The sequence below is a fragment of the Labrus bergylta genome, chromosome 21 (genome assembly GCF_963930695.1).
Source record: "Labrus bergylta chromosome 21, fLabBer1.1, whole genome shotgun sequence".
Classification (NCBI taxonomy): Eukaryota; Metazoa; Chordata; class Actinopteri; order Labriformes; family Labridae; genus Labrus; species Labrus bergylta.
In genome coordinates, this window is record NC_089215.1 from 6,588,149 (window position 1) to 6,602,191 (window position 14,043).

General features: G+C 42.0%; 1 protein-coding gene across 3 annotated transcripts in view; it reads left to right on the forward strand.

Moving 5' to 3' along the window:
- usp54b (ubiquitin specific peptidase 54b) overlaps positions 1-14,043 on the forward strand; it is a 62,934-nt gene that overhangs the window by 15,863 nt on the left and 33,028 nt on the right. For all 3 annotated transcript variants that reach the window (XR_010664915.1, XM_020646231.3, XM_065949591.1), the window contains one exon: positions 6,837-6,929. Coding sequence is in view for 2 of the 3 variants with exons in the window: in XM_020646231.3 (XP_020501887.2) it covers positions 6,837-6,929 (93 nt within the window). In the remaining variant the exon portion in view is untranslated. The remainder of the gene's footprint in view (positions 1-6,836; positions 6,930-14,043) is intronic.

Below are 14,043 nucleotides of genomic sequence, written 5' to 3' on the forward strand. Positions count from 1 at the left end.
GCAAGTCACACATTATCCAACTCCACCCCCTCTACTCAATACTTCTTAATAATAAACTGTCACTTTTTATAACAGTGTCTAGACGCTGGCAGAACTCAGTAAAAGTAGTAAAATATCATGGTTTTGGTTTTATTTGGGAAAGTCTGCAGAGATTAAAGCTCCTAAAGGTTTTGCTCCAGTGTTGCCAGGGATACCACAGTTTTAAACTTTGATAAGAAACTATAAAAAGAACAAACATCTGTTGATAATGGCTGGAAGAGTAATGACAAAAAGCTGTTGACAAAAAGAAAATGCAATAAATGAATAACTAGATTATTAAATGAAAGTAAAAATGATAAAACATTAACAATCTGAATGTTTCATTTTTGATATTTGCCATCGTAATGTACAAGAAGCTAAAGACATTTTGCCACCGGGGGCCGGAGGCTAATGCTATATGGAGGTTTGGAGCGTCTGTCCTAGGCTAGTGGTTCTCAACTTGTCTGTCCTCAGGACCCACTTCCAACTCCTCCGTTAAAAAATGCGACCCAAATTTTGGATATTTTTCGACCAATCAAATTTATTTACTAAAAAAAATGTGGCAGTTTGGATCTCAGTCGTTACAAAACGTGTCTCTGAAGCAAGAAAACGTTTTTTTTCCAGGCGCACATTTGCGACACTGATTGGGTCCCGACCCACCAGTTGAGAACCACTGTCCTAGGCAACCCAAATAAGAAATATCTTGTTTGTAATGACCAAATAAACCTCCTTCACACTGTCTAACACGCACAAAAACATTGACACCAGTACAGAAACATAATCTATGTATTTGCACTATTAAGACCGGTTACACAGAGACATATGTAATGTTAGCATCTATAAAAATGAAATGCTAAAATGACTTGAGAATTGTCAGTATTTGCCGACCTGTGAATTTCACTAGACGACTGTTTTACTCTCTCTTTTTGCCTGCAGCAGCTTCGTGTTAATCACTGCGTACTGAAAAGTATTGAAGTGTCGAAAAAAGACAATCTAGTGTCTCCATATTTAACTGGAACAACATCTGTGCTAAACTTTACCCAAAGTGCTTTTGACGACTCAGGAAGTGAAGCCTGATCTCTGGAGTCAAATTTTGCTTCCCACCCACCGTCTTTGTGACTTTCAGTTTAGCCCCCCCTACGTGAATTAAAACAACATTTACTTCTGAATTATCCAGGAGGCCATTACATTTCCATCACAATGTTAATGGGTAAACAGCTCAGGATGAAAGAAATGTAATTTCTCGGATAGAGGTGAGGTGCGCTCTGTAGCTGATGACGACGCTAATTGACATTTTTGTTTGTTTTGCCAAATAGATTATTCAATTTCTTTTGCTGATGGTCTGCCTTAATGTCCCTGTAGGAGACACACTTACATTAGAGAATACAGGAGCATGATGTGCATGGACTGTTCCTCCATCAGTCAGATTGGGCGATGATTTACAATCAATCTGAGCAGCAGTGCAGGATTTAGCGAGAAAAACGTACAGTTTTGACACTTGTGGTATCAACTGAGGAACAGGGAAGATTTCAGGGTAAGAGGCCTGCATGTCTACTCAGAGATTATAAAAGTCGTAGCAGGGGTTTGAAAACAATCACAGATGGGGATAAAAACGGAGACAAAATTGCTGCACTGGAAGAAAATATGACAAATAATCCTTCAAATTTCCGGACTCTGAGACATTTGGTTATGCAGAAGGCGAGGTGTTAATGATAAAATGAATGCTGTCTGTAATTTAATGTTTCGGTTATAGGGTCCTTCTTGTGCATGCTGTCTCACTATCTCACTGCCTCGGCTCACTGGGACACTTTATTCTGAGTCATTCTTAATTTCGTGTGATTTTTGAGGTCAACATTTTTCTGCTGTGAAAACCTGTTAGCTGGCAGACAGCTTACCGGGGGTCACAAGTGCAAGAAAAATTAAGAAACTGACTGTTGCCATGACTACGGCACTACCATGTGATGCAGAAAATGCCCTGGAGAAGATATGCCTTTGCCACGAGCGTTAATAAGATTCAAAAACAGTAGGAGGATGAGGTCATGGAGGGCTGAAATCAACCAGCAGATAATGAGTGTGTATTAACGTGACTGTTATATTAACACTGTATTCACCTATAGAGTGAGCTGCTTGTTTTAAAATATGTTTAGTGTTAAAAGAGAGTTTATCTTTTAGTCCTGCACAAGTATTTCTGTATCTGACTTCTTTTTTTTGTGTTGAGCCTCACAGAAACCAGTCCTCTCCAGTTCTGAGTGGATATAAACCAATAGTCTGGTGTAAATGGACTGTACTTGTAGAGCGCTTTCCAAGCCTTCTGACCATTTAAAGGGCTTTTTCATACATGTCACATCAAACATACTTTCATACTCTGATGTTAGAGGATGTGATGTAAAGTGTCAGTCAGTATTAACTAATCCCATTGACATGCCGATGTCAATGCCACCAGGAGCGATGTGGGGTTCATTGCCTTTCCTACAGACCGTACAAAACATGGACGTTGTCTCAGTTACGTCACCCATTGGTTTCTGAAGCGGACTTTTGAAGCCTATCAATGCCAGTCGCCATATTGAAAACGCTTTCTCCTAACTTTCAACCTAGTAGCAGGCAAAGAGCTAGAGTTAAGGCTGGACCTTTATCTCCTAGCAAACAGCTACAACGTTATATCAGTAACTCCTCTAACTATACATAACTCTTGTCCTTTTAAATCAAAATGGATCAGTCATAAAAAAATGTTTACCTCCTGTACAGTGTGTGTGGATAAACACAAGAACTATTCAAATAAAATGTGTTATTTGAACCAGGCTGTAAACATGTTTTTTAATTCTGCTTTGAAATGAAAATTGTCTTTTTGACAATGCGTGTGTATGTGACTTCCAGGGCTTTGGAAGCCAGCTTCAAGTGGACACTGAAGGAACTGCGCTTTTTTTTTGCACATCCACATTAGCTTCATTTTTCTACCCCGGAGGCTGCTACTTGGTCTTGCGCAAGGACACTTGGCCTTGTGGACTGCTGGAGAGCTGGAGATCAAAACCTTTTGATTAATAGACGACAGACTCACAGATGCCTCATGGTGTCACGGTCAAAGTCGTAATCCTAAACATTTTAGACATTTCAGGCCTGTCGTTTACTTTGGATAAGTAGGTGCAAAAGTGATTGATTTTACAAATCACGGTTAAAGCGTTGCACTTCTTGTTGCCTCTTCAAAATAAAAGCAGTGTTTTGAAAGTCGAATACTTTAATGTGAAACAAACACTCACAACAAATACAAAGAGAAAGTGACTGGATGTAAATATCATTAATGGATATTACCAAAACTAGAGACCATGGATTGTATGATAAATAGTTTGTTTTTCTTAAAATGGTATGGATTATACATTTTAATAACTTGACTTCCTTGTCGTGATAATAAACACAGATATAGTACCTCTTTCAAACAGAGTGACAGGACCCCATTTTCAAAGACCCCCATTGTCAATAAAATATAGTCCTACTTGTTGGATTTGTCCGTAGCTCAAATTAAAATGACAATCAGATGACTTCCAAGAAACACAATGAGGCCATTCTTTGCTTTTGTATTTGATCACTTTTTTGTATCTTTGCCTGTTAGTTCTGTTTTTGTTTCCTTTGTTTGAGACGTTCCTGCAGAAAGATTGAGTGAAAGAGAGAGGGAGACAATGACACCACTAGAGAGAGAGAGAGATCGAGAGAGAGAGAGAGAGAGAGAGAGGGGAAAAAGAGGAAAGAGGCAGAGAGATAGATAGATTGATAGATACTGATAGAGAGAGCCGGGCATGGAGAGAGTGCTCCCTCCTTGTGGCTGCTGCAGTGCTGTGCAGGGAGCCGATTCATCACGACCACAGAAACAAGAGAGAGACAGAGAAAGCGATGAGGGCAAAACGGAGAGGGAGGAAAGGTAGAGCACATACACAAGCGTCAGCATACAGTCCGTCATCCTCCGCCCCCTCTTTCCTCCACCTATCACTCTCTAGTTAACACACACACACACTCATGCACACACACACACACACAGACATGGTGCAGACTTGTGTTACTAAGGTTGCCATACATATTGGTTTTTGTGTGTGTGTATTTTGTGCTGCTTCTTGTGCATTCTGTAAGTGTGTTTCTGTGTGTGTGGTCCTGTGCTGTGGATCTGAGTGGAAGCCTCAGGGACAGTGTTGTGTCAATATTATCTTTCAGCATGCTGGATGGATGTACTGAGAGCTCTTCCCTCTAATTATGCACCAGAGAGAGAGAGAGAGAAGGACAGTAAGAGGTCTACCTCCACGGACCACTTCTCCACTAGTTTCTTTAAGTGTTCTTCTTCCTTTGGGCTCTGCGCCGGATGATTTTTTTTTTCTGTCCCGCTGAATCTCTCCCTCTCACTCTTTTTGTTGCTGAAAATATACAAAGTGGAAAACACACTCAGCAGGAGCTGCTGGGAAAACCAATTAGCTCCAAATGGCTGGAAAGCACACAAAGCTGTGGAAAACTGATTCTCTGCCCCCCCCTTCCCCAGATTGAGGGAAGTCTTTAGATCCAGATTCAGCAAAATAAATCTATCCTGTTTTTAAAGCTACAGGAAGCTAAATGTAAACCTCACATGTACAAGTCAGTCGTTAATATGGGGGTGACTGCTCAGTGGTTAGAGCGTTTGCACCAGAGGTCAGAGGTCACAGTCTTTGACGCAGTGGCTCCGGGTTGTTCAACTCCAACCTTTTGGCCTCACGCTGCGTGTCGTCTCCCACTCCTTTCCTTCAACTTTTTTTTTTTTATATTTCAGCGTTATTTCTCCTCGAGGCCAATTAGTCATGACCAATCGAGAGAGCTCCACACAGAGAACTAATATAGATGAGACTGTCTTGGCAGTATTTGAGTCATGTTGTAAAGTGAAGAGCTAGCAGAGGGACCCTCTCTCCAGCAGTCTTCTGAAGTTGAACTTTAAACCTCTATGTACAGGAAATATAAGCGAGCAGCTTCACTGAGTGCTCAGTCTGTAAAGCCGGCGCCCCGTATACAAAGACGTTATCACTTGTTCAACTTTTGATCTGCAACCTTTTTGGAGCACGTTATCCTTCCTCTCTCTTCCCTACGTTTCCTTTCAGCTGTCCTATCCAATAGTAAAAAAAAGCCCAGAATGCGACCAAGAGAAAATGGTACACACTGTTATGCACCTGAGTCAATGAGCTTCATTCTGCTTGTTTGCTCTTGTGAAAAAAAACCCTTCAACACCTGAGTCCGTTTTGACAGAAACATTCTCCATTATGTTATCACCAAGAGCTCCTGTGAGGAGGTTCGACTTGTTATGAAATAGACTCAAAATGATTATGAAGGCATCTTTAGGAATAACAAAAGCAAATGGGATTCATATTGTTATAAAGACGGACTATTATTTCATACGGTTGTTTTCATGCCTGAAACTGGTGCCAGTGAGTTGATGATGTCAGACGCAGAGGCTGACAGCACAATGCTGAAACAGCCTTTGTTTACATTTCACTTGGAAGACTTTCAGTTGTGCATTTGACTGTTAAAGAAAGCAGGATGAGATTTCTCTGTAAAAAAGATGAGAACACTCTTTACCAATGTTCAGGACAGGACGTCAGATAACTGTAACAGCTACCACATTGTCCCACAGGGGGCGCCAACAGTTACACAAACTCAAGAGCTTGAAATGCATCTGGACTATAGGTTCACAGTTTTTAAAACCTTAATAATGTCTTCTTCTAAGCATTTATAGCATTTCATCTGTCATTTACTGTTAGTCACTATGACTGCTTTGAAAAAGAAGAAGAAGAAGATATTCTTTATTCATCGCACGAGGGGAAATTCAATTTTACACTCTGCTGCTGAACATGCTACGCACACAAATGCACGATCATGATCCTGTGGACATGCACTAATGGAGAGATGTCAGAGTGAGGGGGCTGCAGAGAGCACTCCTGAGCTGGTGGGAGGGGGTTGGTGCTTTGCTCAGGGGCACCTCGGCAGTGCTCAGGAAGTGACCTGGCACCTCTACAGCTATCAGACCAATTTCCAGATTTGGTCCGCACCAGGACTTGAACTGGTGACCCTTCAGTTCCCAACCAACGTACCTACAGACTGAGTTACTGCCGCCATGCTGTGTCACTATAGCGACCAGCTGTAATGACATAAACTCTTAGCGTCATTGTGTAATAAACAGGGCTTTCAAATGGGTGAATCCAATGTGACTTGATCATGTATTTAATTGCTGGAATTGCCTTCTAACCAGTCAAGGTGCTTGTAACAACATGTCTACATCCAACCCTTCACATACACATTGTTATGCTATGCAAAAGTCCTCATTATCTTACACATTTAAGGCTTTGTCTTCAGGGGTTTTTGGGATTCAGTATCTCGCCTCGCTTCATTGTCTCATTGACAGCTGCCCCGGAAGTGATCCACCCGGGTAGTTCCAAACTTTTTGTTCCCTCAAGTCGGTAAGATCCCAAAATAATTATAAACAGGGCGCGTGTTCAGAGAGTCCAGAAATTCCCCTTAAAAGTAGATCCTGGAAATGTCCCCTGTTCTCTGCCAGACACAGCAGATGACAACTCAAACACAGGGCGGAAACACAAAAAAATAACAACCTGCTCGGAGAGACAAAGGGAGAAAAATGGGCAAAGAAAGAGAGGGTGCAACAACAAAGAGAAATGAAGAGAAGAATAGGCCTCAGATCCACTGGGACCTGAGAGAGAAAAAAAATATTTATATGGCTGAATAAGATACACAGTATATTCCACTTTAAATCTCAGACGTTGATCCAACTGCTTACATTTCATTTTTTCCTGTTTGTCTCTCAGGTACTGTGGCATCTCGACATCTTCCGCAGAAGCTTCCGACAGTTGACCACACACAAGTGTATGGAGGACTCGTGTATCTTCTGCGCGTTGAAGGTAAACATAAAACTCTCCCTTTGTCCCCTAACGACTCACCGATTTCTTGACAGCACCAGGACTCCATTTTTCCTCCGTTTGCTGCTGTTCTCTGTTTCGCTGCTTTTCTCTGCAGACATGGTGGTTAACTTTGCGTTTCCTTTACGTTTTCTTTTCACTTTACTACACACACACACAGAAACACACACACACACACAGATCACTGTCAAAAATGTGATGTCAGAAGTGAAATGAAGTTCTTTGTTTGAGTGCTTCCCTCTTGGTTGAGTGTGGTTGGGAACCTCAGGGTAATGATACGATATGATATGTGATACGAGGGCTCACGATAGAGATTACATCATGATTCTGCAGTAATTGATAGATTGCTAGAAGATCATGTAATATCTGACGGACTGAAGAATATAAAATGTCCCTAAAAAGGTAAAGTGCAGGATTAATGTATTTATTTTACATCACAATTGATCCTTTATCGTCTTTTCATGGCCGTCGGACCTGCTGTCTTCTTCTTCTTCTTCTTCTTCTCATAACCCGCTTTCACCTTCTTCTTCTAATAAACTTCTGTTCACGTTGCCTTTATTAATGTCGTCAGCTCCAGTATGAGGAGTCATCATGAAGTAACGAGGGAAATCTGTTTAGGACGTCTGTATACTGCCGTATTGTTTTTCTCTTCCTCCAGCACATTTTAGCGTTTCATTGGACGGCTAAACCAACATGACACCTAAAGACTGCACACTTGAAACCTGATAGAAGCTCAATCTATTCTGTCTTTCCTCTCTTATTCACTCATGTTTCCTTCCTGGACGTGTGCTTACCTTGTCGTAGGCACAACTTGTCTGCTAAAGAACACAGCCACTCTCTCCCACTGTATGTTATAACCTAGAATGAATCTAGAAAGGAGGAAGATTAGCTGCATGTTTTCAAGTTTAAAAGAAGAATTGGAAATAAAGAAAAAGTTGAAAACGATAATTAGTGCTGTTTGACAGTAATTTAAAAAGTGTAAGACGATGATACCTACTACCATAAAAAGTAAAAACAACTATATTCACACAGCAGCCATTTTCCTGTGAAGACATGCTCGGGGTAGGAAGCTGCTATAATGTTTTATTGCTTGAGAATCTGAAAAATTGTCATTTCAGCGCTTCCTTAAAGTTTCGGAAAAAAAAAAAGAAAAAATCTACACTGAAAATCCAGACTGACATCGAGCCACATTTAAAGTAAAATAACAAACAAAACATATTTGATAACCCATAAGCTACCACCAGAACATGTAACCTCCGGTGCTGAAAATTAAAGCCGGGTGCTGAAGTGCAAAATCCTGCAGTTCCTAGAGTGTCCACTTGAGGCTGAGTGCATATGCACCAGTAGTCACATACACACCACATTCAAAAAAGCCAGAAATTAAAATATTCAAATCCTGGTACAAAAAACTAAAAAAAGGTCTGATTAGCTCATGTCTCGATCTGCACACTCCAGGGGGTGAACTTTCTTCTTGCTAATCCGTTTTGATTTTATGAATGATAAGCGTTATTCACAATAAGGCGAGTAGCTCACTTGATTGACAGGCTGGTGTGATGTCACAGTTTGTCAAGAGGCTTTAAACCCGCCTCAGCTCCAGCTTTCAAACCTGTTGATAGGTTGACTGACAGTTAGGTTCAGACAGCATTTCCGGCATGGCAGCCTCCGTCCTGAATTAACAGACGGGTGACATCACTCCGGCTTTGTCCATTAAAGGCAGGGTTGGTCATTTTCGCAAAATTAGCATGATTTTGAAAGTAGCAATCCTCTCTGTGCTCCCTCAAAAACCACGCCCCTCACTTGCATGCACAAGCGCCATTGGTCCACAAGCGGACCTCAGCTCTGCTGCTTTGAGTGTGGGTGCAGGGAGACAGGGAGGCGTGTGATTGGTTCATCAGGTTGGTACCTCGTGGCAGACATTGGTCAAAGCTTTTACACGCCTGCTACAGATGACGGATTTTCTTTGTTCCCTTTTCAGAGCTCATGAATGATTGTCAGGAGGCCGAGACAATTTCAACCAAAAAAAAAGTATATCTGGAGAAAATGAACAACCCTGCCTTTAATATTTAGGCATTTATTAATTCAAGATTGTAGCCCTCATCTTGAACACATTAATATAAGCCTGAGTTTAAACCATATGCTATACCATTTGTTTCCCTCTTTGCTGTTGCTTGTTCTTCTTCGTCGTCTACTTTTATCTAAAAAGCAGGTTCTGTTTGGCACCATGCAGCAGGCACTTTTTCCCTGTAAAGAGCTGCCTATGAATAAGAAACAGCACTTTGAACCTCTTTAGAAGACAGTCTGAGATTGAATCACCGTGTTGTCATCCAGCAGCTGCAGAAAGGAAGAAACCAAACAAGGAGCTGTAGATCTGTAACACCATGAATCCCTCATAATGAGCAAGCCGTATGCAGCTCTGCTCGAACCATTTGTTGCATCGATGATGACAAATATGTGTCTGAGCGAAGGGAAGTGTTGTGTGTAATGTGCTTAAGTGTAGTAGTGTGTGTGCGCTCGTGTGTGTGTGTGTGTGTGTGTGTGTGTGTGTGTGTGTGTGTGTGTGTGTGTGTGAAGCAGCGGCGATGTGTGTGTTCTACACGCTGTTCTGTCTCCTGCGCTTCCCTGTAATTAATTGGCTGACTGAAAGCGCTGAGCTAGCAGAGCCCACGCTGGGATGCTACACACACACACACATACACACACACACACACACACACACACACACACACACACAAACACACACACCTACACATGCATACAAATCTTACTTGCATGCCGCACACGTTAGGCGGTTACACACATGCACCTTGAGATGCTCGCAAATCTTCCTAACCATGCTGGGAGGCTCCAAACACACACACACACACACACACACACACACACACACACACACACACACACACACACACACACACACACACACTGGCTTGTGCTCGTGTTGTGTGTGAGTCAGGTGTGGGCGTACAAATCAAAGGTATTGTCGACGTGTTAAGTGTTCACATTTTGCTGTCACTTTTCATTAAGCATCGTGTCACCGCCTCTCCTTTGTCAGAAACCAACAGGATGTAATGTTTTATTTTGTTACAGTGTGATTGTAGCTGCGGTCCCCGCGGCAACAAAGATTAAAGTCTCTGAATAACTGAGCAAGACAGGCAGCAAATGAACTTTAACTGCGTTTTAAAAACATCCATTTCGGAGCAGCGAGGAGATAAGTGATGATTATTGGTGCTTTTATTTGGGGGGGGGGGGGGGGGGGGGGGGATTGTGTGTGAGATTTCTTTTGTTTAACTGCAGCAGATAAAGACGCTCGCCCTTGTAGTAAACATAAGTTGAGAGGCTGCCTGTGGCTATCCCTCTAGAAATCACTGCAACACTTGATCTCTCTCAACAGCACTCACACTCACACACACACACACACACACACACACACACACACACACACACACGCACACACACACACACACACACTCACGTAAGGAAAAGAAAGGGAGAAGAAGAAGAAGAAGAAAGAAGAAGAAAGTGGGAGAGAAGAATGACGAATGATTGGGGGAGTTGCTGTAGATTGCTCCTCTCTTCATGCTTAGACCACTGCACACACACTTACACACACACACACACACACACACACACACTCACACATGTATCCGACCCTCTCTTACTCACTCTGCCTCATCCCTCCCTGTTCTCCTCCCCTCTTCCTCCTCCTCCTCTCCTCTCCTCTCCTCCCTCCCTCTGTAGGGTATATTCCCCCTCCATTCTCCTTGGCGCATTGCTGCAGTCAGTACAGCCACCATAGTACACACACACTCACATACTCACAAAGACACACACAAAAAGACACACACACACACACACCCACACATATTGCTCACACCGTTCCTTTTTCCTCTTCTCTTTTCTCTGGTTCTCTCTCTCTCTCTCTCTCTCTGTCTCTCAGACACACACACACACACACACACACACACACACACACACACACACACACACACACACACACACACACACGATGTACTCCCATCAGTAGGACTGCATTACCTTTCCCATTGCCAGCTCTCAGCCTGCACACACTCAGCCACTCTCAGGCCCATTGTTTTATAACATTTTCGCTCAATGTGATCACAGCCATTTTATTGCTTCCAAAATGTTAACTATGGATTTCAAATGATCAGATATAGAAAATAAAATGTCACGGCTTTGCCACTTAATGAATTAGATGAACTGTTGCTTGTCTGAGTTTCCCACAGATGGATTCATAGACTATTTTTAGCACTCTTTAACTCATCATGAACTTAAGGTCATGCTCTGTAGTAGAGCTTCAGTCAATGCAGCCTCAACAGGTGCTTCAACCTTCAAACATATTCACAACACTTCTTTGTGGCTGTATTTAGATGTGAAGGGTTTTTCTTTCAGTCCAGACATTGTGACATCTTCTTCAAAAAGTAGAGTGTGGTGGTTCTATGCTGCTTACTGCGTTCGTCTCGGGTTTGAATAAAGACAAAGTGGAAAAGCAAGAATATGTCAGCGCCTGTGTCCACTGGAGGCCGGTTCCAAATGCCAAGGAAAACCCCATTAGGTCCCATCTTAAAATGGCCATCATAACGAATCCATTTAGTTATATTTAAGCTCAGAGTTTTGCATAGTAACGCATGATAAGGGGCGGGGCTGGGTTGACTGACAGGTGGGTAAGTTGTAGGCCGGCCTCAGCTCCACCTTTTTTTGTTTTTACCTGTTTCTAGCAGGTTCATAGGTTAGATCTGATCTGGAGTGATTTCCAATATGGCATCGTTTGGCTTCAAAACACCTCAGAAGAAACCAATGGGTGTCACTGAGACTACGTCCATGTTTTGTACAGTTCTTAACTGTACACCATCGAAAACCATGAGCTGGTGTTAGTTACTGCCCACTATATGGTCCACCAAATGGTGAAAGTGACCGTTTTCTAGCGCACTCCAACTGTGGTTTAGTATATATCAAGTGGAGTAAAATGGCCTTAGTGTTGACAGTCAGGCTCATTATTAGTCTTCTACATAACATTTCCTGGATAGCTTGTGTGTCATGAATGACCCAAACTTGGTTTAATTCAGGGAAAGATGGTGATGTTGGGTTATTTTGTTTTATAAATTCAGAGCACCACACCACAAATAGGAGCCTCACAATAACTCATCCACAGGCATTGAAAAATAGTACTGCTTTAATAAAACAGATAAAACATTTTTATTGGTCTAGAAAGAGACACCTGGTATCTGATTAATTTCCTCAAGTTATGTCAATTGAATAAACATCTGCAGGATCCTGAGCCTACAAGTTTAGGAATGAAACACATTTCAGGTGGAGGCTTCACTGTAGACCTTGGTCATCTCTTTTAGAGGCTCGCAGTTTGAATTCCCCATAAAACAGAACTTTGAGAGTATCTGTAACTGCCGTGTCTTGACGTATTTCCTACTGGAACAGGATAGAACCAATCACAAGAAAGAAGGCGGGGCTTAACATTGGGATGAATTCGATTGGATCATTAGCTTCAACAAAGCTTTTGACTTGGTGAAAATGTTGTAAATGCCCCTGAGTGCAGGATGAGTCATCATCATTAATGTTGTAATAATACTCAGATAATGCTTTATTGAAATATATTTGGCAGATCAAAAAACTTTAAACTAAGGAACGCTGGATCAAACCTGGGAACATGTATTTTTAAGTTTAGCTGCATTGTGGGTAATGTAGTTGTTAGCGTTTGGCAAGTGAAAATCCTGTTAAAGGGATACTTCAGCCATTTGCATTAAGCTTTGTATCATTAGAAACCTGGAAGTATTTTTGAATGGTCGTGCATCCCGCCCTCATTTTCCCCTGAGATGGGAAATCTTCTGAGTCTGAAAAGGAGCTTCCATTGACGCAAAATTACGATTTTTGCGTCACTGGAAGCTGTTGCGGTTAGCGGGGTGAAACTCCAACGCTAGTTCTACCACTGAAGCTACAGACCAATCACAGATCAGTGGGTGGGAACTCACTACCAGAATCGAAACTTAACATCCGCCATATTGCTTGGAAGCTATGCTAACAGGCTCTATGGAGAAAGCTGATAATGGCGAAGAAATATAAATATAGCGGCGAGATGGCTGCTGCCGACAGGCCGGTCTTGTGTGAAACTGTAACGATCGAATGTCCCTCTGGGATTAATAAAGTATTTCTGATTCTGATTCTGAACTAGAGGACCTTAGTGCGAGTGGCCTGTGGTGCTGTGCATTCTGGGATTTGGTGTCTTTCATCCACATGAGCCAAAAAGATACTTTCTGCCTTTTCTCGGCCAAGAAGGCACCAACTTCAAAATGTATTTCACATTTCTACAACATATATGACCCAATGTCAATACAGATTCATGTTTCAATGGGTGAAGTGTCCCTTTAATGACGCCAATATGCACTTTTTCCTTCATGCTTGTTGAGTAAGCTTCTCACATCATTCTGTCTCTTGACATCGTCGTGAGCAACAAAATGTTTTGTTAGATTTGATTAATAACTCATAAACTTTTCATTTCATTAAAACCTCTCCAAAAAGAATATTACTGAGAAGGTCAGCCCTAATGCTCCAATGAATCATAAGCTTTGCAACTACGTGAAAGAACACCGGCAAGTGTGGAAACAAACAAGATATGTGTGCTTTTGAAATGTGATTTTCTAAAAATATCTCTGACAGATAATACCCTGTTTCTCATTCTGGAGGTCACAGAGCACCTGCTGGTTTTCAGTGATCGAATCACCACTGGAGCTGAAAACCAACAGAGCAACAACCAGCAGCGCTCTGCCATGTCAGACAGGCTTGAGTTCATGTCTGGTTTGGGCTGTTTAACTGTTGGTCAGAAATAGTGGCTTGTGTTTTTTTTTTTGTTGTTTTTGTGTGTGGCCGAGGATTCTTACAACCAAAAAAAAAACGAGGTCATTTTTATCCGTCGGCGATGTGGAGAGAGTCTCTGCTTTTATCTCTGCCCTCTCAGACGTCTGCTGCTCTCCTCAGTCCAGACTCAGTCAGGTTTCACTCTAATGGACTCTGCTTGAACTGGATGCAACTTTTCTGCACTCACGTCTAGACTTAAATAACCCCTACTCAA